This window comes from Anopheles ziemanni, chromosome 2 (genome assembly GCF_943734765.1).
Source record: "Anopheles ziemanni chromosome 2, idAnoZiCoDA_A2_x.2, whole genome shotgun sequence".
Classification (NCBI taxonomy): Eukaryota; Metazoa; Arthropoda; class Insecta; order Diptera; family Culicidae; genus Anopheles; species Anopheles ziemanni.
The window spans coordinates 92,584,954-92,612,451 of NC_080705.1; the positions used below are offsets into that span (position 1 = coordinate 92,584,954).

The 27,498-nt window shown below is 44.8% G+C and overlaps 4 protein-coding genes across 4 annotated transcripts; 2 read left to right on the plus strand and 2 right to left on the minus strand.

The window, feature by feature from the left end:
* Window positions 1-10,866: 10,866 nt before the first annotated feature.
* Window positions 10,867-12,002, plus strand: LOC131282689 (dehydrogenase/reductase SDR family member 4). The gene is made up of 3 exons (XM_058312216.1): window positions 10,867-11,057; window positions 11,119-11,656; window positions 11,718-12,002. Exons 1-3 carry the CDS (start codon window positions 10,921-10,923, stop codon window positions 11,886-11,888), a joined length of 846 nt encoding a protein of 281 aa, XP_058168199.1. The 5' UTR covers window positions 10,867-10,920; the 3' UTR covers window positions 11,889-12,002.
* LOC131282691 (EKC/KEOPS complex subunit bud32) lies at window positions 11,927-12,740 on the minus strand. The gene has a single exon (XM_058312217.1). The coding sequence runs from the start codon at window positions 12,706-12,708 to the stop codon at window positions 11,995-11,997; it is 714 nt and encodes a 237-aa protein (XP_058168200.1). The 5' UTR covers window positions 12,709-12,740; the 3' UTR covers window positions 11,927-11,994.
* An 88-nt stretch (window positions 12,741-12,828) lies between these two features.
* LOC131294898 (replication factor C subunit 2) lies at window positions 12,829-14,007 on the minus strand. Its single transcript, XM_058322951.1, has 3 exons — window positions 13,925-14,007; window positions 13,755-13,866; window positions 12,829-13,686 (listed from the first exon to the last, which is right to left on the minus strand). The coding sequence occupies exons 1-3, from the start codon at window positions 14,005-14,007 to the stop codon at window positions 12,853-12,855; spliced, it is 1,029 nt and encodes a 342-aa protein (XP_058178934.1). The 3' UTR covers window positions 12,829-12,852.
* A 586-nt stretch (window positions 14,008-14,593) lies between these two features.
* Window positions 14,594-25,896, plus strand: LOC131282296 (double-stranded RNA-binding protein Staufen homolog). Its single transcript, XM_058311711.1, has 6 exons — window positions 14,594-14,700; window positions 15,413-15,837; window positions 21,732-22,243; window positions 22,306-24,604; window positions 24,689-24,884; window positions 24,966-25,896. The coding sequence occupies exons 2-6, from the start codon at window positions 15,710-15,712 to the stop codon at window positions 25,206-25,208; spliced, it is 3,378 nt and encodes a 1,125-aa protein (XP_058167694.1). The 5' UTR covers window positions 14,594-14,700; window positions 15,413-15,709; the 3' UTR covers window positions 25,209-25,896.
* The last annotated feature ends 1,602 nt before the right edge of the window (window positions 25,897-27,498 follow it).

The window sequence follows — 27,498 nt, forward strand, 5'->3', positions numbered from 1 at the left end:
GCAAATGGAGATTTTGCTCTAAAAGATAGCTAGTCTAACGACCCCCAATCCTAAATCACGACCGTAAGTTCATTGGCTCGTGCAGCAAAGAAAACTCGCGCACAACATCTAAGAAAACGGTCCTTTGCGCAGTTTTCCGTTGCCGCATGGATCCACCCACACCTCGAGCGGTCCGGGAAAATTGCTGATGGCTGCTACCATGATGCTGTTTCGCTACTGGTTGTTTGATATTTTCCTTGCCATAAAAAGGAACGACTTGTCGGGTCTCCCCGTCGCAAACTGTCTTTGCGCACGACGTTAGAAGTACAAGAGTGTGGGGTCTACCGTTTCTCGGAAGAATAGAAAACAGCCCGTATTCTTTCCGCTCTTTTCTTCTTACCAATCTATCTTGTGCTGGAGCAGGTAGATAAAGTATATAAACGGACAATGACTTCTGAAAGGAAAAAGAGAAACAAAATGGCGTAGATGTATTGTTCGGAGCTAGAAAATAAAAGAAAAGAAAGGTAGTACGTTTTCCACTCGCAGAATCATTCTAAAACATGTGCATCTACAAAACAAAATGTCTGCAACATGAATGAATCAATTTGGATGCCAGCTAAAGTAAACTGGTTATCTTGTCAGTAACAAACTAAAGTTTCCACTGCAGAAAAGATAAAAATCAGTTTACTGGGCGTTTTCCCTCGGTTGCGTCAATGTTCCAACCATGGGGCAAAAATCTGCGGGCAGTCTTGTTGGCGCCAGCTTTATGTCATTATCCTACCCGGAAATCCGTTCTACCACCAAATTCTTCATTCTGCTCTTGTTCCTAAGCCTATATGGTTCGTTTCTAGCAGTATCATCATTTTTTCCCGATAGAGTTTGTTCTGCCCACTGCAGGAAAAATCGGTAGTATCTATTTACGAGATGGGGCCACCGAGTCTCTGCGCAACCCGCCATTTTATTCTTTCACACGATGCACATAACACTAGCGGGTTTTGTCAGTTAGTAGCTCGTGATGGTTTTGTTCCCCCTTTCGACGAGAATAGCCTGCGCATTCTGCATTTCTTTCTTTCGCACCAGGTTCAACGCAACGATGGGAATGGGAATATGCTGCGAAAAAGGAAAAGTTAAGCTTGGCGACTGAATGGCGCCACCAATTGCGAAATTTTTCCCTCCCAGCAGCCACCAAACCCAGTTGTTACTGACGAAGAGGAAAACCCCCGTGTCGGAGCATTAAAATAAAACAAACTGAGGCATTGAAGCTGAAACACATGAACATGAGAAGAAGCCACTATGAATCCGTGTTTTCTCTACATTTAATTGTTCTTCTGGAGTCCATGAAGTAGTTGTAAATAGTAAGACATTGACGAAGATTCCAAGGCAAATTTGAAATTGGACAACAATACCGCAGTATTAAAATGGAAGAAATATTACCTACATACTACATTTCTGTAGGGTTTTTTTTCTGAGCTGTTAGTTTGCAAAGTTGTAGATGAATAAAGAATACTGAGGTTTGCAACAGGACATCCTACAGTCGACAGAAAGGGAAAAGAACGCTCATAACGCACATCTCTGGAGTACACGAAATTGTGCGAATCGGCAATCGGTTGGTACTCATGAAGTACTTTCATTTAATAAATGTATTTATATCCCTCTGGCCACTTTTCGCAACCTGCCTGTCAACAGGCACGCAGCAAATTGGGCCATAAATTTTCATTACCATCCCGATTAATTGAATCAAGTTCCACGAGATATCGTTTTCTCCCTTGATTTTCCCTTAACACCCCGTCCGATTTGGTTCACTTACGCATTGTACGTTTCGGCCCATCAATGTGGTGCGTTTGAAATCGCACCGAGATTTATCGATGAATCTTCATTTTACGCAAGAAACTCTGTACTCCATGATGATAATGTTAAAATTTTTGGTTCAAAAGGAATAACAACGTGGAAAAACGCGCGCACAACCATTTGTGCCGAATCGTCCACATGTCAAGTAGTGTGCGGAATAAGCTAGTCGATTATGGTCTGCACACATTATGGCCTGGACTCGTTCTGCAAAGTGCAAAAATCCCGGACAAGGGTCCCCGGACACGGATTATGACAGCTGCCCGCCCGGGATTGCGTGAGCGTAATGGTAATGTTTTCAATTAATTTGATTAAATTCCGACCAACTTTTAAGCTGCACGGGCTCCGATCTCCGCAATCCTAGCGCCACCCGAAAGGATGTGTTGTGTTTGTCGGTGTTTAGAGTTCAACTTTATCCTCCCTTCCTGGCGCGCTCGAACGTTGGTGTTTATTGCACTTTCGTTGATTCGCATAAATAAGTCGTAAAGGAAGGATGAAGTATAAGAGGGCTCGAAAAGGACGCATTTAAGAATTAGAAGAGAAGGTTGTTCTGAAATGGTTAAGCAACATAAAAATTCTTCGGTGAACGTTACTCATAATTTAGTTCGACTTAAATGGCTCTACGGTTTGGTTCATTTTGGTTTTATTGCATCTGTTGTTAGGTAAGTTTTTAAGAATTTTATTATAATAAACGCTCTTCTCACCTTATGTTAAGCATGTTAACAACATTTCAAGTTGCATGATTAATTAATTTCTTTGTCAGATTGAACAGAATTTCATGCAGAAAGGCCAAATAAACGGTCACGTGCAGGTGATTTGCCAGTAAATGAGTTGCCGGCACGGTTTTCCTCTTCTTATTCTCAAAACTGAACATTGTCAACCAAAGAGAAGGGTAGGAAGGACCTTTTTGTCACCCTCCCTGAAGTAAGGAGATAAATAAATATCACTTTCCACGTCATGCAAACAAATCCAGCACAAACGTTGGCATCCTGCAATGCATTACTGTAATAACATTATTTCAGAAAGCCTTCAAGCGGCTCGCCTTCCGCGGAAAAGGCGAATAATATTCATATCGCCCTTGCGAGACTCCGCCTTGGCAGCATTTCAAACGGTAGGGAAGGACAGGAAAACAGCAAAAAAAAAGTATCATCCGAAACGTTCGGACGAATTGTGTGCCCTCACTCCGGATGCACAAGCAAGTTTTCCACAGTCTCCGGCTAAAATCGGTTTCAGTAACGCTGCCATTATGGACAACTTCCGGGCCTTGACTTCCGCGAACGGAAGGCAGAGAAGTCGGGGTGGATCGGTGGAAATTGATTTATGACACTCCAATGGAACGGTGAATTCTTCGGAACAACAACCTCCAAGACACAGAGCTCTGTCATGCGTTTATTTTTATGTTCCGCTTTTATCCTTCGTTGGGCGGAAGTAAAATCCAATCCTTTCGATCGTTTTCCCTGCGACACCGTGGAGTCATCTTAACGTCCTAGGGCTATTGAAGATGTCACTGCTTTATTGTTGTTTGTTTTAGCTATAATTGTTATCCTTATCGATTCTTCAAATGGTTTTGTGGTTTCACAAAAAAGTGTAACAAAACAGTTGATTAGATCTTTTTAAAGGCAACACTTCGTTCCCCAAAAACTAAACTGGACGCGAGTTTCCTCCCTTCAGGATGGATTTTATCATTCTCTTTCAAACGTTTTCCATTTGCATGGATGTTTCCTTGTGCCGGAAAGTGGTGCAGATGTGAACGCGCTTCTACTTGCTCCTTCTTTACTTCTGGCAAACTGTCCTTCGTTGGTGACAATTAAATTTTCCCTGTTTTAACATCGCTTCACAGTGCACAAAACCAGTAGAAAAAAGCGATGATCCTTAGAAGGGGAAGTTGGCCCGTCGAAAGGAAACTATCATTAAACCACGGAAACTAACATTGGGAGGGTCGTAAAAAATCGTTAAATTACGAGTTAATGACGCCTGCGAAATCAGCTCGAATTAATCTGCTTCGGTGCCGATCGGACTCTTCAGAGGCGTAGAAAACATGAAAAGACGAAGGTTAGCTTTACTTTGCGTTGAGTCGTTGAAAATCCTCTTCTTTAGCTCCAGTGATCCAATGCATCTGCGGAGTGTCTTGTCATCATCTTGTCAATGAGCACTGGAGGAAAAAAGTGGCATGAAGTTTCATCATTTTTCAACCCCCCCGAGTGCTTCGGCCTGCAAATGAACACAATAAATATGCATGAGAACATCGCGGGAGGGTTGGTTACGGCCTCGATTCGAGGGGGATTCGGGTTGGGTTGATTTTTATGACCCGGAAGAGATGATGACAATCAGCAACGGGACTCGTGGCGAATTTCGGGCGCAACTGCATAAATAAATGCTGTAATTTCGAAGTGTCTGTTTTGGCTTCCGTAGCATCTCAAGTGTTTATGTTTTTATTGATAAAGAGCACCCCTTTTCGATAGTTTTTATTCATACGGATATGCTAGAGATTTTGGGATGCAATTAAAAATATTTCCCAACTCTGTCTCCAATTCATGATTGCTCTGTCGAGCTCAACGCCGTCTCCCTGCAATCTCGAAGTACATTCACGGTACATTTACTGCAATTTTCTATTCCCTACATTCGGAGTGATTCGTAAAGGGAGCGAAACGGCAAGCATAACATAAAAATTCTACCACGTGCACATACCGCCTCCTCGAACGAACCGAACGATTATCGTATCGGAGCGTTGCTGAACTATCGAGGATAATAAATCTCCATTTGCCACGAGATGAGTCATAGTCTGAGCGGTCTTTTTTTCTTCGGCATCGACCAAAGTCACAGACAGATGGAGCAGAAACAACTATCTACCCTTTTAAGGCAGTGGAAAATCTCTCCCTCTTCTTCCCCATGGCGACATGAAATGATGGGTTGGAAAACATAACTGTCACTCTCGGGTAAGAGTGTCCCGTTTTCCAAGGCATAGCATGAAAATGAACATTTGAATTTTACTGATCAAAATAAATGTAACGGAGAGGACTCCCCACAGCGTGTCATATGTTAAATCGTTTCGGAATCTTTCCAACCATGTCGATTTGGACGAAAAACTAAGAGATAAAAGAAACAACCTCTAGTTTGTTTCCTCGATCGCAAAGTGATAAGTCCTCGTGGTTGTTCTGGGAGTAAACTAAGGATCCGTTTCAGCCCATCGCCATTTGTATAAATTTTGTTGTCACCCTTGTTGTAGTACGGTTGATTTAACTTGCCTTTGCCCCTCCTTTCCGAAGAGAGCGCAAAGATTTATTTGGCTTCACTAGTAGAGATCAATCGGCGAAACTAATTCGGACACTAGTAGAGAGTTGCAGGACATTTTCCCAGAGATTGGAAACCAAAAGAGGTCGACGAGTAAAACCGTATCGAAAGTGTGGTCACACGGGGCAAAATGGAAGGGAAAACACGGAAAAGTCGAAGAGAACAATTGATTTGTTTTTATTTATGGCTGTTGTGTTTCGATTCGATACGCAGGGAGTTATTCGAATCTTCGATCTGTTCGATAAGGTTTTAAAGACGGCTACCGGTCTACCATCTTCCTGCGATACATCCGCTCTAACGCCCTCTCGGTTCGGCACACCGGAAGTGCCAAGAGTCGGGAATTCCGTGTAGATGGAAATAAATCTGTGCATTATCGGATCGGGAGGGCAATCCGAAGAGCGCGGAGGTCCTGTTCCGATGGTAATAAAAATTGATGTGTGACGTTGCTGTCTTTCAGCGCATCGGTTCCGGTGCCGGTTGCCGAACGGTCACGCTGCTTCCGGTGTGTGACGAATCGATCCACCCCGGGCAAACGTGGGAGGGGGGCGAAGCGGAGCAATTGATCGGTCAGAAATATTTCACTGAACTACCAATCCCGATATCCGGGAAGGCATTGCCGGAACGAACGTGAATAAGGTTGCCACCACGTGCCAAATAGCCTAATGGATAAAGTTGTCGGTCGGAAAGCGGAAAACAAATTGACGAAAATATTTATTTGCAAACTTGTGGACATCTTTGCGTCTATTGTTAGAAAACCCCGCAAACGCTCATAAAGGAAGACAATTTACTTTGCTTTTCCATTAGTCATGGCATGTGTCTCTTGTCTGTGTCTTTTGATCTGGGTACATCATACTAATGGACCGAACAAAAAATCAGAGGAAGTTATTAAAACATTGGTAAATTTGTTACCTTCAGAAGAAAAAAAGAAAAATCATGATTGAGTAATAACTCCACGAAATAAAAATATATTTTTATGCTTCCATATAATCAAATTTAAAAGTTTTAGCATGCATTTAAAAACTTTCAGAATAAATTTACTACTTATTTTTGTACTCGATGTAGATTGGGCGCTTATTTTAGTGCTCCTGTAATAAATCACATCCCGTTCCAGTCAGTGAACGTTTGCAATTGCCATTACAGCTTACTTTATGCATTCTTTAGTCATGCGTGGCAAGCATCGATATCAATAGTTATCATCGTCCATAAAAGATTCCCACCGCCGATCTAATGCTTCTAAGGACATTTGTCTTTTCATTCTGATTTCTTCTTTAGAATGTTCTTTGACCCTACGTAAAGCGAGCCCTGGATGCCCTCCGTTTCCACAATCAGGCCCAAATGGTTGTGCTTAGCCGCTGCCTTTCCATGAGTATCCAAGCCTCCTGTTAAGCATAACAAAGGTTAACTCAGAATCATTTCTAGGGAATAACGGGACGAAAAGTTACATAAACAGTAAAAGGCACAGTGATATGGGCGGTGGGCCAACACAACCAGCTAAAAGCTATTTCCCAGGTTGCTGGAATCAAACGAAGCCTCCTCAGAAAAGACAGTGAGCAAGTGGAAGAACGTTTTCCTGACGTCGAAGGAAAAAACCAGGAGAAACTATATAAGAAATGTGTCTTAGAACGGAAGGAAAGTGCGAGGTAGCATCTCCGAGGAAGTCTGAGACGAAGCAAGAACAGAGAATAAAACTGTTTGCACATAAAACTGGCGCCAAGATGGCGGCAAAGTTTTCCAACGTTACCGAGGACTGTCCCATCTTCCCTTGTAGATCCACAGCGTCATCCGGGACTTTGGGACCAGCTTCTTTTGTGTTGAACTGCCCGTTTTGGATTGCTTCGGTTCTTGAACCGTCGAAGAGAAACTTCGATTCCTATGAATTTTGCGCTTTTTCACCACAATTGTACTTCGTGTCACTCTTTCGTATATTACAAGAAAAGAATCTTCTCGACCTGAAAAGCATCTACGAATGACACATCACAAATCCCCATGGCTCAATCATACACATTTGTCTCCACTTTGTATGTCTTTAGTCTTGATAACCATTTAGCCAGCGTGGAGTTCAGCTTCCCCTGGTGGACGAACTTCATCTGATAAATGGATTCTGGAAGTAGCCTTACTTTCTCAACACTCGAGAACACCCAGAGCCCTCCTCAGTGTTGATTCCCAGGGGGATTTAGGGTTGCTGGTTAAGAGGAGCGATTTGCTAAGGTTTCTCCGAGTCAGGAAATGGCAGCACTTGCGACAAATGTTTGTTCATTATGTAATGAGCAACGCAACTAATCATCGGGAATTGCTCGGGAAGGCAGAGACGCTTGTGACTAAGGGGAAGATTTGGGAGGTTCTTGACATTGCGATGTACTCTTTAGCATATAGCTTACAAATTATTTCAAATGAGCCAGTTTGCTGAGAAAGTAAGGCATATGTATTCGTGACCATTAGGAAAACGTATGTTCAAGAACTTTGCCATACCTTTTTTTGTGGGGAACACATTTAAACTTAATTTATTTTAATTACACATAAAACTCCCTCAAATCTTTTCAAATTTAATGAACTTGGAATGTTTTAAGATGTTAATAGTTAATTCTTCTTCACATTCGCCTTTAGCTCTTTTTGAGTTTAGTGTTACAAAGGAACAACCTAGTGCTAACTTAGCAAGTACACAGATCATGGGAAGAATTTGTTCGTTTAAACATTGCTCAGATTGAACTCTTGAACAATGTTGGTCCCCCATCGAGCCAATATTACCATTAATCTTACGAAACTCGAAACGATCAAAACGTGTGTTTTCAACTCTCTTCTCAAGTCGAAGGCCCGTTTCGTGGGCTGGCAAACAGCAGAGCATGTAAGTGTGTGTACGGGTCGAATTTCCGCTGATCAATTCCTTCACCTCCCGATGTGTTCAGGAAGCTCAGACAGTGCGCCACGTGAGCTCAATCGAAAGGACACGAGTCAACGGCGGACACGCGGGGCTCAAGGATGTCAACGGGCGTAAACAGAACAATCGCATAAACATACTTCATGCCCCTGCCCCGTGTACCCCGGTCCATGTCCGTGTCACCCTGGGTCGACTTTTACTTCCGACTTTCCCTTCACTTTACAGCAAACCTCAGCAGTAGGAGGAGTAGTTTTTCCGTTTTGTTTTGCCTGTTTTACTTCCGCCTGCCAAAGGAGGCCTTTTCTTCTCGAATGTTGCTAAAATGTTTACTCATCGGTTTCACTTACTGCCGAAATGGTAGGAAACGGTGGGACGAAAGAAAAAAAATCCGTTTTCCCAGATTTGTTATTCTTCCTGTGGCCGTTTATCATCTCGAAGTGTGTTCTTCTTTCGTGCGCAGTTTCCCCCTCCATACGGAATAGAGTAACTTTTAACAATTTCCACCGAAATCCCGACCAAGCAATGAGAAAAACAGCAACATTAGGGGAACCGAACATCCCGATGGTTATCTATGGTAACGGAAAAAAAGGAAAACTAAAACAGCACACCGATAAATTGACGCAACGAGATTGCTTTATCAGATCGGTCCGACAAGCGTTTTTTTGTTTTTTCGGGAAAACCCTATAAAAATATGAGACATTATCGCTTCAATCGCGTGGCAAACTGTTTTGAATTAAAAATATTGCACCTAGTATAGTGAAAATTCGAGATGACAGATGCAAATGGTGGTCAATCCGTCCGTCAATGACCGAGGGAGGGTTAATGTTTTAGGAAAATGTCTCCTTAGAGGGTTGTTGAGTGTAGATGGAAAGGACGATTTAATAAAGTACCCCGCATAAACTCATAAACCTATTTACGCCTTGTTATAGGAATGAACGGGAAACTTTTTTGATAAATGTAATTGGTTTGAAACTTCCACTAAAATTCTTTCGCAAATGTAACAGGCAATAGAGAAAATTAAACAACTTTCCATAATCTGATCTGATCCAGTTCGTACATTCATAAATCTTCAACCTGATACTAAACTGACCACTGATTGCCAGTTTTTCCGTCAAACACACGATCGACTCGTGCGACCGGTTCGACAAAGTTCGACCACTTCATTTCCCATCCTTTTTGGTGAAATAAAATCCGCCCATTCAACTTATGCAACCTGCTAGAACACGGGGTGCCGTTTCATCATTCCCTCTGGGGACCAATTTTCATATCGAACTGTGGTCCTGAGGCCGGCGCAGTAAATGTTCTCGTCCCTGCTCTCCGATTAACAATTAATTTGAAACGACTTAAAACCAAATTACATTGGCGTAAATCGTTGCGCCTCTTCTATTTGACCGAGTGCAGAAGGGAAAACCTATCCCTTTTGAGCACTTCAGAAGCCAGAATTTCCCGGTTACTTTCGTGGTGTTGATTTCTGACCCCTCTCAGCTGGAAACGGGAAACAACACCCAGCGAGGGGTGCAATTACCGTGGGTTGAAATAATTATACACTTCTGTTGCTCATCCTTGTGCGTCTTCAGGACGACCGCGACGTGCAAGCATCCCATAACAGACTAAATAAATTGACTTTATTGCCAGCAAGCCGGTGGACGGCTATGGGTTGTCCTTGCCCGCCTCAAATGGCTTGGCACGGGATTAAATTGTTTGTTTGCCAGGATGCTCTAATCTTTTCTGCCCGATCTGGTCCTCAAGAAAGGATCGTCTCCGACAGTATCTTCTGCACGCGAGGGGATCCTTCCTAATGAAGTGCAATTGTGTTGAATCGAGTGCCACATTGTCATGTCATTGTGGTGTATTGGTTTTTGTATGATGTAATTCATCTCGTAGGTTCTAGCCCGGTGATCTTGCCAGTTGATTACGAGCCACACGAGCAACAAAGTAATTGTTGGGTAGATTTCGTCAATTTAGAGTCTTGTATCGCTGCGAAAGTGCAATTACTGAAAAAGATGAATAGCTTTATTTATTTCCTCTTGATAAAGTCCCAAAAATAGCAGTTCATTACGAACGTGCACTGCTTATTTACATTTTAGGTGGGTAACGAAAAGATGAACGATAAAGTATCATAGCTTTCTATGGCTCAGTGATTCTGAACGACGAACAATGTTGATTGAAACATGTGACGCTTGTTATCAAAGCATGGAACGAATGATTAAGTACGTACGATTTAAAAGATCTTTGTAATACTGAATGATTCATTCTGAACAGCCTTGAATCTTTTCTAGTCCATGATGGTCGCTTAAGTATTCGGAATTTGGTAACAGCGTTTGAGAGTATACTAGTGTTACGATACTCAATACTTTATTCCATTATGTTTACCTACATCAAAATTGAAATAGAATTATGTTGAGTTCACATTTACTCAACTGACCGTCATTTGATTCAAAGACACCTAATTCTATTCTTTGTTCAGAGAAAAAACTGTTTATGCTCAACTATTACATTCTTATTTTTACAAAAGGCAAGACATGAGCTAATGACTACAATACAGTAACGGTTGAATATAACGGGATTTTAAACAATTGAAAGCGTGTAATATTTCATGTCTAGAATATGGAATGTAATATTCCACAGCATAATTGAAACATTTCACTAACAGGAATATTTGTCCAAACGTATTGAAATAAATTTCCAAAAATTAAAAAGGATATAAAAATATTAACTTTTACAAAATTGTGTGTCTTGAAAAGACCTTTCATTTAAAGGGTCAATCGTGAAAATCGATGGAAAGAATCAATGGTTATTAACAAATTAGTTATTTTAGGAGTCCTCCGAATCCCGATTCTGTCAACATAGTAAACAAACAACAGACGCCATGACAAAACAGTTTTGTTATCATCGACCCCAGATTCAAAGTCCAGCTATCACAGTCGAAAATGTTGCGAATGTTCGGCGGTCGCACATTCTTGCAAACAGCGCGTGTTACGATGGAACGAAATTTGTGCAGCAGCTCGGAAGTGGCCGCTAAAAGACTTACCGGAAAGGTGGCCGTGGTAACCGCTTCAACGGAAGGGTAAATATACTAATTTCATCTAGTTTTATCCAACCCTAACGTGTTCATCCCGTTCACATAGAATTGGCTATGCCATTGCGCAACGATTAGGACAGGAAGGTGCCAAAGTGGTGATAAGCAGTCGTAAGCAGCAGAATGTTGACCGTGCTGTCGATGACCTACGGAAGGGAGGCCTGGAAGTGACCGGGATCAAGTGTCACGTTGCCAACGCCACTGACCGGAAGGCGCTCTTTGACCATGCCGCTCAAAAGTTCGGTGGTATCGATATTCTGGTCTCGAACGCAGCGGTGAACCCGGAAGTGGGAGGTGTGCTGGAGTGCAGCGAATCGGCGTGGGATAAAATTTTCGACGTCAACCTAAAGTGCTCCTATCTTCTGGCCAAAGAAGTACTTCCTTTCATTCGGCAACGCAAGGGAGGAAGCATTGTATTCATTTCATCCATTGCCGGCTTTCAACCATTCCAACTGCTCGGTGCTTACTCGGTTAGCAAGACTGCGTTGTTCGGACTTACAAAAGCCGCAAGCCAAGATCTGGCTGCGGAGAATATTCGCGTCAATTGCATTGCTCCAGGTGTTGTGCAGACAAAGTTTGCCGGAGCTGTAAGTAACACTGATTCATAATCGAATGAAGCCAGAATAATAATGCCCTTTTCCCCCACAGTTGCAAGAATCAGATGCGGCTAAAGAGGAGACTCTTTCACGGATTCCGATGGGACGGATTGCACAGCCTAAGGAAATATCTGGAGTTTGTGCATTCCTGGTGTCGGACGATGCCAGTTACATTACGGGTGAAACAATAGTGGCTTCCGGTGGAATGCCTTCGCGTTTGTAATTAGCTGAATAAGCGCAATCTTCTGTCTTCCATAAACATGTTGTTATTCTGTTGGTGGTTATGTACCTTTATTTCAACTTATTTTCTATAAATAAAGTGTTCTTGTTCATCCAACCATAGTACGTTTTCTACCACGTGCCCGAACTTCTTCATATTTGGCAATGGTTTCATCACAACGATTCGTATTATGTTCACAATAAGTTTTCAAAATCATCCCAAAAAGTTTCGGAAGCTGACTGTGGGCGCTTAGAATGGCTCGCTCAAGCACGTACAGATCCACACCTTTATTTTCGGTGTTGTCGCTCGAGTGGGATAATCCAAAGTCGATCGTCACCAGACGATATGGCAGCGTATCCTCAGTATCTACCGGATCTAGCAGCATGTTCGACGTGGTCAAATCACCGTGCACAATGTTGTTCTTGTGCAAAACACCCACCATCTGGCCAATCTGTTCGGCGAGCTTTTTCAATTGTGGTGATTCTTCTGCCCCCGAACCCGGTGAACCGGTCAGTTCATCGATGAAATCCTTCGCAGTTTTCGCCTTATCGAGATATTCCATGTAGATCTTTCTTTGCTCCAAATCGACCCCGTATAAAGCGGGAGTTACGACGCCGGCCGTGGCACATCGCTGAAATGCTTTCTGTTCCGCCTTGATCCGCTGGCGCGTAAGCTGCCGATCGAGTGCCGGATGCCGGTATTTCTTTTCGAACCGTTCCTTCACCAAACACTGCTTATCCTTGTAGGTGCCGATATAAAGTTTACCTTCAGCTCCCTGTTTTAATAGATTTTCCTTTACTTTGCCTTCATTTTCACCTCCCATTTTACAATTTTACTCCGCCGGCACTGTCACAATTCGGCAATTGTTTTGATAATAATGTATGTTGACATTCGGAGCAGTGTTGCCAAACCAAGCTCTACTTTTAAAAATATTTTAGTTTATTTTCCATGAAAAGAACAAATTAAATTATGCATGTTCATATGATGCTTCGCACATGCGAGCCAACAGTCCGGACATTTGCAACAGCGAATTGAGCCCATCGACAATTTTCATATGAGTTTCGCCGATCTCGCGTATAAAATATAGCTTCAGCTTTTCATTCATGTCCATTCGGCGGCAGACGCGGAATATGTTCCCTATGATATCTTCCGCTGCGTATCCCAGCCTCCACAGTTTGTTCATAATCTTGTACGCCTTGTGAATGTCCCCTTTGATGCAATATTGAAGCATATCCTGCACGAGCAATGGGTGGGGTTCGTCGCAAACCTTGAAAACGTTCACACCACTGATGTGCCCGAAACCGTTGGCAGTGGATTGTAGATTGTTCAGCGCTTGACGCATATCACCCTGTGCAGTGAAGACGATCGCCTCCAAGCCGTCCTCTTCATAGTTGAGATTTTCTCGCTGGCACACTTCAACCACTTTTGCAAGAACCTGTGCGTCAGAGAGTTTTGAAAAGCGTAGCATCGCACAACGCGACTGGATAGGTTCGATGATCTTCTCGCTGGTATTACACGCCAAAGCGAATCGAGTTGTGTTGCTATAGATTTCCATCGTTCTGCGAAGGGCTTGCTGGGCTCCTTCGGTCATACTATCCGCCTCGTCGAGGATTACAATCTTGTGGCGTCCACGAGGCAGCGTAACCTTTTGCTGGGCAAACATCTTTATCTTGTTACGTACCACATCAATGCCACGCTCGTTGGAAGCATTCAATTCTAGGACTGCTTCGCGAAAGTTTGACCCCAGGAGAATTCGAGCCAAGCAAAGGATGGTTGTTGTCTTACCCACACCCGGAGGACCCTATCGAAAGGAACGATAAGTTGAACGATGCACTCTTCGGTCGAAACCCTTTTTACGGAAAAGCTTACCGCAATAATAATGTTGGGGGCATTTCCCTGCGACGCAAATATACCTAGTCGCGCTACGGTTTCTTCGTTGCCGACGATTTCTTCGAACCGCTGCGGTCGATATTTTTCGATCCTACAAGAAACACAACAATACAATGGTGTTCTACATGGACCATGGATGTTCTACCTACCATGGCAGATTTTTCTTCTTATTCTCAGCAGGGGCATCCTTCCGAGCGGAAGCAGAGGACGTCGATGCTACTTCTTCCGGCATTTTAAGCGAAATTTTGATACAATTTAACTGCAAAATAAATTTCTCCGGTGTGTTCCGGCATCAAACAAAAACACCAGCCGTATTTCGCGCCGACAACTTGACAACTGTACTGTCATCGAGTTGTCAAAAATAGACATCGCGGGATAGAGCGAGATAAAAGATCGAACAAGCACCGAGCTGTCTTCGAGATGCTTCAGTTTTCTTCTTAGCCCACAGCAGTAGCAAGCAGGCAGGCAAATGTTTAGATAATTTCCGAAAGTTTTCCTCTCCGGAAAATCCACCGTAAAGAAAACCTTTTTCTTTACTGTTTGCCGACGATTCTGATCACGTAGTGACGCCGAAATGTTTTAAGTTGTAAGTGGTGTTGCGAGACGGGTCAAAACAAAGCCATAAAAGTGCTCCGCAGTTCGGACCGACGAAGGGAAAAAGTGCTCGAAGCGCTAGTGCGTATGTGATTTTTCTGTGTCCCTCCGTTTTGGTCACTGTGTGCCGAGGAAAAGTATGGAGTTGCTGGGTTGAAATTTGGTGACAAAGCAAGGTTTGACTAGCTAGTGGCAACGAAAATCATCGTTTGATCACAATCGCCGATTACAGCAGGAGCGCAATATTGTATCGAACCAACAAAACACAGGACATCTATGGTCCTTTGCTTGGTTGTCGAAGAATTGTACCATCAAAAGCTGTCCGGAAAAGGTAAATGTAACACAAAAATAGGCATCCTGCTTTCGAGCGGTAAAAGAAACGTGCGTCCATCTGGTTGCATTTTCCATCTGCATTGAGTTGGAAATGACATAAGCGCCATTAATATATCGCCACAGCAAAGGCACTCCGATTTGATGCACCCAAATGGATACCTTTTTTGGTTTGAGTTTCCTTCGTCCTGCAATTGAGGGAAAAACGCCAGAGGATGTAAAATGCGAACAATAAGACAGGCGGAAAAATCAACAGAAACAAGCGTGAAAAAAGGGAAAAAGATGTCATGAAGCAGGCAAATGCCTCTGAAGCCCTCTGGAGTCTCTCTCTTTCCCCTCCCATAGGGAGACAGATGTGTCTGCACGACGCAGAAGGACTCGACCGTCGCCGACGTCAGCGAAGACGCAACAACTTTCCCTTCGGTCGTTCGATCGATCGTTATTTCATTCATACCGAAGGGCCGGAGAACCTTCCTTACGAGTAGCCTCGCAGCTTGTTGCACATGCCCGATGCGCTCCTTTCAATCCAAGAATGCCTAGCAAAAAAACAGAGCTGTATTCTTACGAACAGCTGATTACCCTTCTGTTGGCCTTTTAATTGTTTTCGGTACAGAGACTCAATTTTTGTTGGATGATCGTTTCGTACCACACAATTTAATTAAATATATATGCAGAACGTAATAATTTACCGTTGTATCCTTATTTTTTTGCAGATAATTCCACCGCCTTTACAAGAAGACGCCCACATCTAAAACTCCAGTCCTATCAAAACGCACGTTGATAAAGAAAAAGTGCTTGGTGTAACATCTTCCCGTGCCGTCACGTGCAATCTCCGGTGTGAAACTTGTGACCGACCTACGGGTGTTGTGTGTCTGTGTGTGTGTGCGCGTCAAGCGTATCATTGGCGCGTGAAAATATTGTGCATTTTCTTCTGCGAGCGCCGTTGAAGATTCACTGTTTTATTCCTCGTTCAACATCCCCCCAAAAAACCAACGATCCTTTACGACACAATGCACGGACACTTGCCACAACAGCATCCGGGGATGCATCCGGCCAGTCACCATCAGCCACCTCCGCATTTGACGCATCTAGCCAACCTACCGCCCCACAGCATCCCGCGCGAGCATCATGCAAGCCGGTAAGACCATTTATTATTTCAGGAATTATATGCCTTTTTATTATCTTTGCCATATATTATCGTTTCTGAACGAACATTATCAATTTGTGTAAATTAATTAACACGCTTTGAATTGAAAATATGAAACGTTTTTCCTACGAATGAGAGAAAAGTGTGAGTTCAGGTGGAAAAGATTCATCTGTGTTTACAACACATTTCGATTTGCTAAACCCCCTATCTATGGCGCGGTGCAATCGATTGTAGTTGAAATTGGCGTAATTAAACAACTCTATAAATAGGAGAAAAGTGGGATAAACCCATTGAGGGGTAGCGGAAGAGAAATAAATAAATAACTGCGGGCCATACACCTTTCTCCCCCGTAATCGGCCTCGCAAGTGGAACTTTATGTCATCCCCGGAATATATGTTCCACCTCCACACCCGTTCGGTGGTTTGTGGGCAGTCGGGATCGGGTGAAAGCTTAGGTAAAAGAGCATAGAACGTCATCTGCGTAGTGTGTCACATAAAAACGAATTGCATGGCCGACAAACAACGGTAGAAGAAGCACGGCTCCGAGAGAACTGATGGTAGAACGGATAGTAGAAGTGCACTCTTCGCCATATTACATTCCTCTTCTGTGGATTTAGGCTGCGCGCTCTTCCTCCCTTCACCCTTTTACAGGGCACAACATACTTTTTACTTTGAAATTCCCCGGGCCATGATCGCCAGTTCCAATCTCTCTCCGTCATCAAGCATGTTTTGTCTGGCTTAACATGTTGAGGCAACGATGGGCTGACAGATGAAAATGATGCGTGTCGCATGTTATGCATCCAAACACACGATTGTTGCAGGATATGACGATAGCAAAAATAAATACATAAAGTCCCCTAAAGCAGCTTGATTACGCTTGCTTAAATGCAGCCGCGTGGGGGAGAGAAATCGATAATTTCACCAACTGGAAAATGCAACACGCTGGTTCGTTTGGTTGCTCTTTTTTTTCAATACAATTGGAAAATACAGTTACGAGCCCGGCGTTACTTCCCAAAGTACAGAAAAGCTTCAGTTTTATTCCTTTACAGTGGATATCGGATCTTTTTAACGATTCCTTTGAGAATAAGTCATGCACGACGGAAAAATATAATCCACACGTGAGCCTCCACTATGTCCGGACAGCAACAGATTTGATTTTCAATTTGTTACCATTTCCACGGCATTGACGTCAAACAGACAGGGTTCGATGAAACATGGTGCACATAAAAATCTCGATAACTGTCTTGCCATCCATACTCGGTAAAAAAAATGCAACAAACTGCATTCCTTATGTCTGTCTGGATTTTTTTAACACTATTACATTATTTCGTCCATGGATAACATATTTTATTGTACAAAGAAAGTAATGATATGTTCCAATGCGAAATGTTTAGTTGAAACGAATGATCTGTTTAAGTGTTTTGAAGGATTTTTTTTTTGTATATTTCATTTTTAAGAATTAAGCCTTGGCTTAGAAGAAGCTGCTACCGGAACCGATACGAAAGGCCAAGGAGGAAGCAATGAGAGCTCTTTAAATATCCGAATGCTTTGGTCCTAACGGGTTGAATCCCGGATGCTGCTCGCCGTTCCCTCCCTAAGAAGTATTCTTTTTATTCTTCTGCAGGGTTTTCGCATTCACAGTTCCCCCCATAGGGGAAATCTTTGTGGGTCGGTGTAGAATGCTCCTTTATTCAAAAACATTAAGGACAGCAGCAGGAGCAGCAGGGACCAGCATGGGCAGCCAAAAGAATAAACATAGGGTGAAAAGCGAATTGCAAATTAGGTGTCATTGGACCGAAAGGGAGAACCCAGAGCGAAATAGAGTGATGCACAATGTTCACCAGACTTGATGAACGTATAAAATAAATTGCACATTCGCACACGTCCAGGGAAAATGGTCCTCTGCCAAGCATATTATGTAGAGAACACCTTATGTGTGCGGAATGGTGACCAATAAAAAGTGCAATAAAATGCACATTTTGTAGCAGAGTAACGTAGCCCAAACAAAACGAAAAAAAAAAAATAGAAAGATCAATTGCATCCCATGCGGCGCGCGTTATGGAATGGAAAAAAAGAACGAGCAGAATAATATGCACCACAGTCTGGAGGGTTTCTAGTTCTCAAGCAAAGAAGGGAGGGGAAGAAATCGGTGCACTCTTTTATAATTATGCAAAAAGATCGATTCCATCATCACCGTTTCTTCGCTGGCCAATTCGATTGGATGAATGGCAGTTTAAGCGAGGGGAAAAACCAATGAAAACTGGCGAACGAATGGCACGGAAAAGTGCGGACTTAAGGAATGGTATTCCACGTCAGTCACGGTAGGATGTGCATTCATTGATGCAATTATTTGCATAAACACAGTCAAAGTTAAGAGAGGATTATACTGCATCCTGCTGCTACTGCTTTTTATACCAGTGCCCTAGCTAGCGGTCTTGTTAAAACGATGAATTCTCGTTTTAAACATGTTCACCATTCAGCTGCAGCAACATTCAACTGCATTTTATCCCACCAATAATTATACTATGCTGCACAAAAGGTTCCGTACACGAAGAAGAAAAACGTTTGAAAATGCAAGCAGGTCTGTTGCAGCGTGCAGGGAGCTTATTAATTAGCCCGGATGTACCCTTTACTTTCATGAGCTGCAAAACAGAGAGGTGCTAAGAACATTACGCACCATATCGATTTCAACTTCTTCGATTTGCTTCGATTTTATATTTGCCGATTTTCTTCCATGTTTTTCATATGGAACGCCACATTACGGAACATTCTGGAACCTTATAAAATACAGAATTACTAAATGCTAATATAAAACAATGGGCAATACACGCTCTACTAGAAAAGAATTTAATTATTTAGGGGATAAATTTAAAATTATCTTTTACGACGAACATGAAATACAAAGAAGCCAACAGACGAGAACACTAGAGCTTCTGAAAAAAATTAACACTGATACAACAAGAATCCAATCGTCGTCAATTCAGTAGTTTAAGTCTTGTCATTTGTAAGTAAATTTTTCGTGGAGTTGACTTTACGATAGTTTGGTATCACATAAGCGTAATAGCAGTGATGACGATCGTTAATTTATCGCGGCAAGAACTAGTCGATAACGCAAATCCGAAAACGCATTGTAATACGTGTGAACCCGGATAGGGTAACGCATCAAATTGATTAGTGAAGTTTTAAGCAAAAATTTTATTATAAATGATGGATAAAAAAAAAGTGTGAGTACAAGGGTAACTGCATAAAACAACTCATTTCAGTGTTTGCTTTTACGTGTGTGCATAAAGTAATCAAAAATATTTTTTTAGCGGCACTCGCACAACAAAACGACAGCAAAAGATGATGGTTGAATTAATGGAGCAAAACCCTGACGTTGCATGCGGTCTTAGGAAAAACCAAATCGGATTTTGGAAGGAGGTGACCAAGAAACTCAATTCGATAGGTCCGCCATACAAAGAACCTACTTCATGGAGGAGAGTAAGTTTACATTTAAATATTTCGTAAAACCAACATGAATATTAATTCCAATTAACCTTTTTTTTTAGGTTTGGATAGAGAAGAAATATAACGCTAAAAGAAAAATGAGCTTTAACAAAAAAAAGATGAATAAGATGGGTGGCGGTGGTGGAATAGCGAAAGAGATGTTATTAGATGATATCGATGAGCGCGTATTATCGGTTACCCATCTGAAAAACGCAATAGGAGTACCGGAATGCATTTATGTACAAGCTGAACAAATAGCAGTCAAACTTGAAAAGGAAACAGAGTCATCTGACACCGAAGATTCAATCGATTCAAGGAAAGAGGAAGGAGAGCCATCGAACACCAAAGGTTTAAACGATAAAGAGGAAGAAGGGCCATCGAATACCGAAGCTACAAACCAACAGGATATAAAGCAAGCTAGCCAATCAACATCAGCTCAGCATCATGATGACGATAAAATGGAAATATTGATCCGCCAAAATGATGCAATTATAAAATTCTTAAGTGACATAGCCGACAGCGCCAAAAAGCATGTGGAGGAAACAAAAAGTTTTCATGGTGCAATTTTGGAATATTTGAAAAAACAATAATTATCTTCGACAACATAATGTACTAATTATGTATTGCATTGCGAATGTATAATTAAAGATAAGAATTAATTATTAAATTACGAGAATTCAAAACAATTTCATTAGATTTCTATTTCATTTTTTTTTATTATACCTAATGTTCAATTCCAGGTAACTCCGCACAAGCTCACAGCATACATATCACTTGCGTCATTGTATTCACGGTTAAATACGAATTCCAACCCGGAAACATATTTTAAATTGACAAGCTCGACACGGTTCTACGTTTTGTACTTACTGGCTTGTAATCAAATCACACGATTGATAAAAATTCACATTACAATTAATTTGACAGCTTGCAGGTTCGTTCATGAGAATCGTTTGTGCAATGCATCACCGAGTTATTTATCTGTTAACGATCGTTTAACTTTGACGACTTCGGTAGTTAGTTAGTTAAGATAATTTTGGGTATTTTGCGTCTCTTGGCACAAAGCTGTTTCGTTTTGAAAGTATTTCTTTTTGCCCGAAACGGCAGATGCCAAAATATTTCCCGTTGACATTTTCCTTCTCATAATAAGTATGGAAACGGTCAAATACTTTCGGGCAAGACCGTACAGAAGCATCACAGCAGGCGGCATCTTCCAAATGCTAGCATTATTTATTTGTTTTATTCGGTAAATGGTCGTAAATCCTTTTCTCACCTCGCCGTGTGTCAGGATGTCGTCAGGGCGAGGAGAAGGAGAAGTGTCCGCTTTACACTGTCAAGTTGATCCAGGAATGGAAACCCCCCTCCCCAACGATGGCAGCCTTTAAATATATGCACCCGATGGCAAAACACACGGCGAAGCAGAGTTGGTTACCATAGCAGCAGCGCATCCTTCTTTCCGTAATCCGGTGATGGTAACATCGGAAAACCGGTGGCTCGCACGAGCATCCTTCCCGGCCAATAAAACCCACTGCCCGCCGAGTGATGCCACTCTTCGGCATTCTGTCACCAAGCGCAGTAGAGTCCTTTCAAACACGCACACGCACCTCGAATCGTTGAGGAATGGGTTAACTTTGCCGTTCTGCATTTTGCGGACCGAAAAAAGGGGAAGAGACATCCACTGGAATGGACAGCATTCACTTTCAAACGGTCGCAAGAGGAAATATGCCAATGTCAAGAAAGGCTAGAAAGAAAGGAAGACGAGCAGAAAAAGGACGAATTGAAAATCACCCCATGCAGACATGCAGCAACAGGTCGGCGCTGGGAAAGACAGTGCTGTACATGTTAATAATATATGACACAGTGTGTAAATAGGGTAAATCAGATTGCGGTTACTCGATCCCATACTCACCGCATATCCCTTTGACTTGGCTTGGCACCGAAATCGAGTGTCCTGTCTCGTAACCAACTATGTGCGTGTGTGTGTGTGTGTGTGCGTTTGGTTTTGAAGGGCAATCAAAAGCAATGTTGACCGACTGAAAAGCATTAGACCGCGGATTGTTGGACCACACATCGCTTGTACGTTCAAGTTTCTGTATGTGTGTAAGCACACTTGCTCTCGAAAATACAATGTACGTCCTTTAGTTTGGCTTAGTCCGTCGCTAACGGTGTTTCGGATCAGTTCGGTGCGTGAACGTGTGGCCAACTTTTGCCCGTGGGCCACTCCATCATGCTACAGGACAGCAGATATACGCGGAAAGCAGTGAAGACGACAACCACCATTCGACACCATTTGTCCCCGGAACGATCCATCAGATCGTTCAAATATTTCCTTCACTGTCACAAAAGTTACTCATTCTTGCATCCAGGAACTTACTGTGCTCCGTTGTTTTCGTTTGCTTTCAGACTGAATACCGCCCGGCATCATCATCCGCGCGGCGTAGACCATCAGACGGCCGGCGGCATGGCACCGCACCTTCCGATGCAAGTGCCACCACCGCCCCATCAATCACAGAACCCTAGGAAGCCGCCGGGTCCAACATATTACGCGAACGGGGGCATCCACGGTGGGGGGCTACCCAAACCGCTGCCCATGACGGCGGCCCACATGCATCCGCCACCTCCGCCTCCACCCGGCATGAGCGTTGGCCAGCCGCAGCCACATCCGTCTGGCCCGATGCCCCTGCAGTCGGTGGTTGGTGGAAAGCTACCGTATGGGATGGGTGGTATGGGACCGCACGGAGGAGGGAAGCCAATGCAGCAGCAGCAGCAGCAGCAACAGCAACCACCACATCAACCGCCGGTTTCCGTGCATCATTCGGTTGCGATGGCCCCACCTGTACAAGCACCAATACCCGTGGTGTCTGCGGCGACCCCGGCTGGCACGAAGACACGCCACATACCTTCGAGTACGGACCGTAGGTATCGCGCAGAACAGACATAAGTTCACCGGCTAATTGTTCTCTCTTGTTACTTCAAGATAAAATCCACCATCACTCGAGTCAACACTCGATGCAGTCGAATGGAGGAGGCGGAAGTAGTGGCCCAGGTTCAAAGGGTACCATGATGCACCATCAGCCGATGGATAAGCCCAAAGTGGGAAGCAATAGACACCAGCAACAGCAGGCACACCCGAGTAGCCAGCAGATGTTAAAGGCAACGGATTCTGCACACCCGGCGAAGGATGTGACAACGGCAGCCCCAGTTCCGTCGACTCCTTCGGTAGAGGTTGGTGCTACAGCATCAGCTGCGACCACTACAAGTGTATCAACGAACGGTGCGACGACGACACCTACGACACCACAGGGAGTGGATGGCACGGCGGCGTCGGCCACACATCCAACCACACTTTCATCATCCAACTCTCTAGAAACCTTGGCAAACATTAAAGAGAAAACGACAATGTGTTTAGTTAACGAGCTGGCGCGTTACAACAAGATCCAACACCAGTACCGGCTGACGGGCGAGTCCGGGCCGGCGCATAAGAAGCGCTTCACCGTCACACTGAAGCTCGGCGACGAGGAGTACACGGCCGAGGGGGCGAGCATCAAGAAGGCGCAGCACAAGGCGGCCGGTGATGCGATCGCCGAGACGAAGTACAAGCATCCGCCGGCTCGGACTAAACCACGCGCGAAGACGGGGCCGCGGGGCAACGTGAGCAGCTTCACGCCGACGGTTGAGCTGAACGCACTGGCCATGAAGCGCGGCGAACCGACCGTGTACCAGGTGAAGGCGGTACCGTTGCCGATGCCGAAGTATCCTTCCGCCAATCCCGGCGGAATGCCGGGGACGGGTGTGGTGGCGGGAGGGCCAGGACGCCGTCCCGATAAACTACCACCACAGGCCGCGCAGGGGTTAGGCGTGGGCTATGGTGGTAGACACGTTCACCCGAACGGTGGTGGCGATTGGGGCCGTGGAGCTCCTGGAGGTATGGTCGGAGTTGTTGCTGGTGTTGGCGGACGCGGAGGTATGGGTGGATTTCATCCGGGACATCAGCAGCAACAGCATCCGCCGCATCATCCGCGCACTGCTGGTGGATCAGATGAACAACATCACGGACTCTACCTTGTCCGCCTTCACCCAAATCAGCTGCATCATCATGCGCACCATCATCATGAAGGTCCGGCCGGCGGTCATCCGCCGGGCGGCGGCAGCAGTGTTATGCCGGCGCAGGAGTTCTACATGGCAACGCTGCGCGTTGGTGAGCGTACGTTCCTCGGGGAAGGACATTCACCGCAAGCGGCCAGACACGATGCAGCAGCCCGAGCGTTGGAGGTACTAAAGCCGCTGACGGCCGAGGCAGCGGCCAACGATGGCAAAGGCAAAGCGACGATCGCCGGTGGTGGTGACGGTGAGGCGAATGGGGACGATGCAGGAAGCGATGGTGACCCGAACGCGGAACTAAAGTCACCAATATCGCTCGTACACGAGATGGCCGTGCAGCGCAACGTGCCGGTCGTGTTTGAGGTGATCAGCGAAAAAGGCCCGCCACACATGACCGTGTTCGTAACGCAGTGCAAGGTCGGCACGATCGTTACCGAGGGCGAAGGGACGGGCAAGAAGCCGTCGAAGAAGCGCGCCGCCGAAAAGATGCTCGAGGAACTGCGCAAGCTGCAGAAGGCCGAACAGCAGCACTCTAGTGCGGGTTGGGGCGGAGGGGATGGCGCCTGTGAGAAACGAAAGACCCACTCCAAGTCGTCGGCTGCGGCTGCGGCGGCGGCTAACGCATCCCAGTTAGAAGCGGGCGTCGTCACGGCCAAAAAGAAGGCACGCAATCTGATCAAGGAGAAGTCGGTGACCGGTGGCGATGTGGCGGGAGAAAAAGAAAACCCCATCTCGCGGCTAATGCAGATCCAGCAGGCGCGCAAGGAGAAGCAACCGGTATACGTGGTGGTCGAGAACGAGCGGCCAAACGTCGGGCGGCGCCGTCAGTTCACGATCGAGGTCTATGCCGCCGGCAAGAAAGCCACCGGGGTCGGGATGACGAAAAAGGCAGCCAAATGGAATGCGGCGGAAGCGTTGCTGGTGGATCTTGGATACGCCACCGCGACGACGACGATGCCAACGGCCACAAAATCGCCGGCCGCCGCGAATGGAACGGCAAACAAAGAAAACCAATCCGGAGCGGCTAACGAGGCACCGACGGTGGCGATGGCAAGCGGCGGTCGGAAGGTAACGTTCACCGAAGGGTCAGAAAATGTTGCGTTAAAAACAACAACCAACGGAACGGATTCACGGTCACCTTTAGGTGGTGCAAATCAAGGTAAGTTACGGCGGGGGTGGGTGGGCGTAAACCCCGATACTTACGGATGAATTTTGTTGCCAACACTTTTTTTCGCAGCCGCACCACATCACGCGAAAAGTGATACATCCAGGGACGCGATGAATGACAGCACGGCATCGAACGATAGCATGGCCACCAACAGCTCCGGCGTCTCCAGTGCCTCCTCGGTCCCAGCATTAACCACCGTATCATCATCTCCAAGTGCCCCGTCGAATCCGGACATAGGCCGCAAGAAGGAGCAACTGCTGTACTTGGCCCAACTGTTGAAATTCGAGGTTTGTTGTGCACTCCTTATATCACTTTGTGTCCCCCCCTCTCTCACATGGTCTAACCCTCTCGCGCTCTCTTTCCCGCAGGTACAATTTTCCGACTTTCCAAAGGGCAACCACGGCGAATACCTTACGCTGGTGATCCTTTCCACCGAACCACCGCAACTGTGCCACGGCAGCGGCGCCAGCCTAAAAGAGTCCCACGATGAGGCGGCACGTGGCGCCTTGGAAATACTGTCCAAAATTGGGCTGGACAACGTGAAACCCAAGGCGGCGACACCGAGCAGCAACACCGCAACGGACACGACGGATGTGGCGGGTGGTAAATAGAGCACAAAAGTATTACCAGCTGTGTGTGTGTGTAACAAGACTTTTGGTGGTGAAGGGCCATCAAGAGCAGGGGGCGCGTATGTGTTTGTGTGTGCGTGTGAGTTAAAACGTTCTTTATGTTAACTAAATGCATTGATGCAACCGGATTGCAACTGTAACAAACAAAAGCGAAAGTTAAAAGAAAGCCAGGTGGAAGGTTGAGAAAAGCGTGACCCCCGGAAGCATTAGACAATTTAGAGAGAACAAACAAAAACGATAGGAGGACAGCAGCGCCTAAATAACAACAAACTTTTCCGGCAAACTAGGTCGACCGGCGGCAATCTACTGTAAAAAAGAAAAAAAAAATACCGTAATCGGTGTGAAAACACGCGCCAACGAGAGCTTCTACAACTCTCACCCAACAGGGCCAGGGATATCAATTTTCCCACGGCCCCACATTTGTTACGTTTTGTTTGAGTTTCCATCGGAACATTTGCCTACTTTGATGTGTATGCCAACCACAAAGCGCGTTCGTACTGGACGAACGGACGCGATGACACGATTGTACCACCAATACGATACAGAGTGCTGGAAGCTTGCCCTTTTATCAAGTGCTATGTAATGTGACCGTTCGAAAGAAGGACAACGCGATGGTCCAACTTCCCGGTGGTTAGATAGATGTGTGGACATGTATCTATCAAATGTGCTGAAGGGAGAAAAGATAGAGCAACAGGGAAAAAAAGTGTTTTGGAAAGGATTTAGATTCCTCTACAACTGATACAAAAACAAAAAAAGCTTTAAAGACATTGTAGGATAGGCAGGATGCGTTAGAATTCTACTCACGTTTCACAGGATAATTTGAAAAAGCTGCAGTACTAGCCGTATGTGAGTGTTTGTGGTGCATACTCGTGATCGAAGTGTGCTCCGTCGTACCGAGCCGAATAGCGGAACAGGATGTGGCATTATGGCAGAGCAAGAAAAAGGTTAAAGAGATCGTGCAACTCGCTACAGCACTGCGTCGTTCGAGCTGGCGACGGCAGAATTGATTACCATTTACCTAAGTGAAGAGTTTCATCATACAGACAAACGGTCAAAAGCAACACTTTACGTTTGATCCGATTACCCGTGGATATCGAGCGAAGAATCGATTTAAAGAAGAGTGTTTGAAGGTTCTTGAATCACGAGTAAATTGCAAGCATATTAAATAGCAGCTGTGCCAACACACACACACACGACCATCGCTGATGAGAGGAAAGCGTCTATTATTGTGGACCTCTGTGTGTTGGATCTTAGTGTAAAAATATTTCGTCGTAGACCGGAGATTCTTGATCGCTGACTGGGGACAATGCAGAGGAGTGAGTCAGCTGATCAATAGCATCTACCCTACGCTGTCCGGGAGGCAACACTCCATCGGGCATCGGCGAGTAGTATTTGTAGTCCATGTATTTCGTTTGATAACCTTCATCAATCTACTTTTCAATGTGCGGAAAAAGGCCGAGGAATGCAGTAAAATCCCGACTGGCCAGACTAGAGGTGTGTGGTCGGTTGGTTAAGTAAAAGCAAGGCGCATCGAGATTTTACTATGTTCCAACGCTTACCGACGAGCGCGTTCGAGTTCAATATTAACTATATCGCTCCAGTAAAGAACGTCGTTTGGAAAGGAGTCGATATTGAGCGCAAACGTGTTAAGGAATATCAATTACTTACAATGCACAGTGTGTGGCACCACCTTGTTGGAGACTCGAGCCATTTTTGCAAATGTCGTTCAGAGATTCGTGGGGTGGCAGCCGCCCATGCATTGATAAATTTAAGTGTGTTTCTGCTAGTGTTCATGTACACGTATATAACTGTAAGAAATAATGTATTTTTTCGCTATTAAAACACGGGCCAGGATTTAACATCGTATGGCATAGAATCAGTAGTTTAAACTCCATCCCATTCAACCATACTCACACACACACAATCTCATGCAATCAGGAAACATTCCTATTGCATAAGGACATAACAATAGCCACGTCAGTGCAGCTTCATGTTGCATCCATTCAATAGCCTTCAACTGCTAATCACCGTTTCACGATCCGGCAAAACAAAACAAAAAATACATTCTTTCCCAGTACTAGTAGGAAGAACCGAAGGATAAAGAAGTGTCACTGAAGAGAGAGAGAGCGGAAGGAAGGAACTGTTCGGAAACACATTTTATTTAAGTCCGTCGTCGATGTAAAAGCTAGTAAGCGCACGTATGGCTTCACTAGAACATAAACGTATTACACCCCCGGCAGCATGATGAGTTATGGTAGTGGCCAACGGAGCG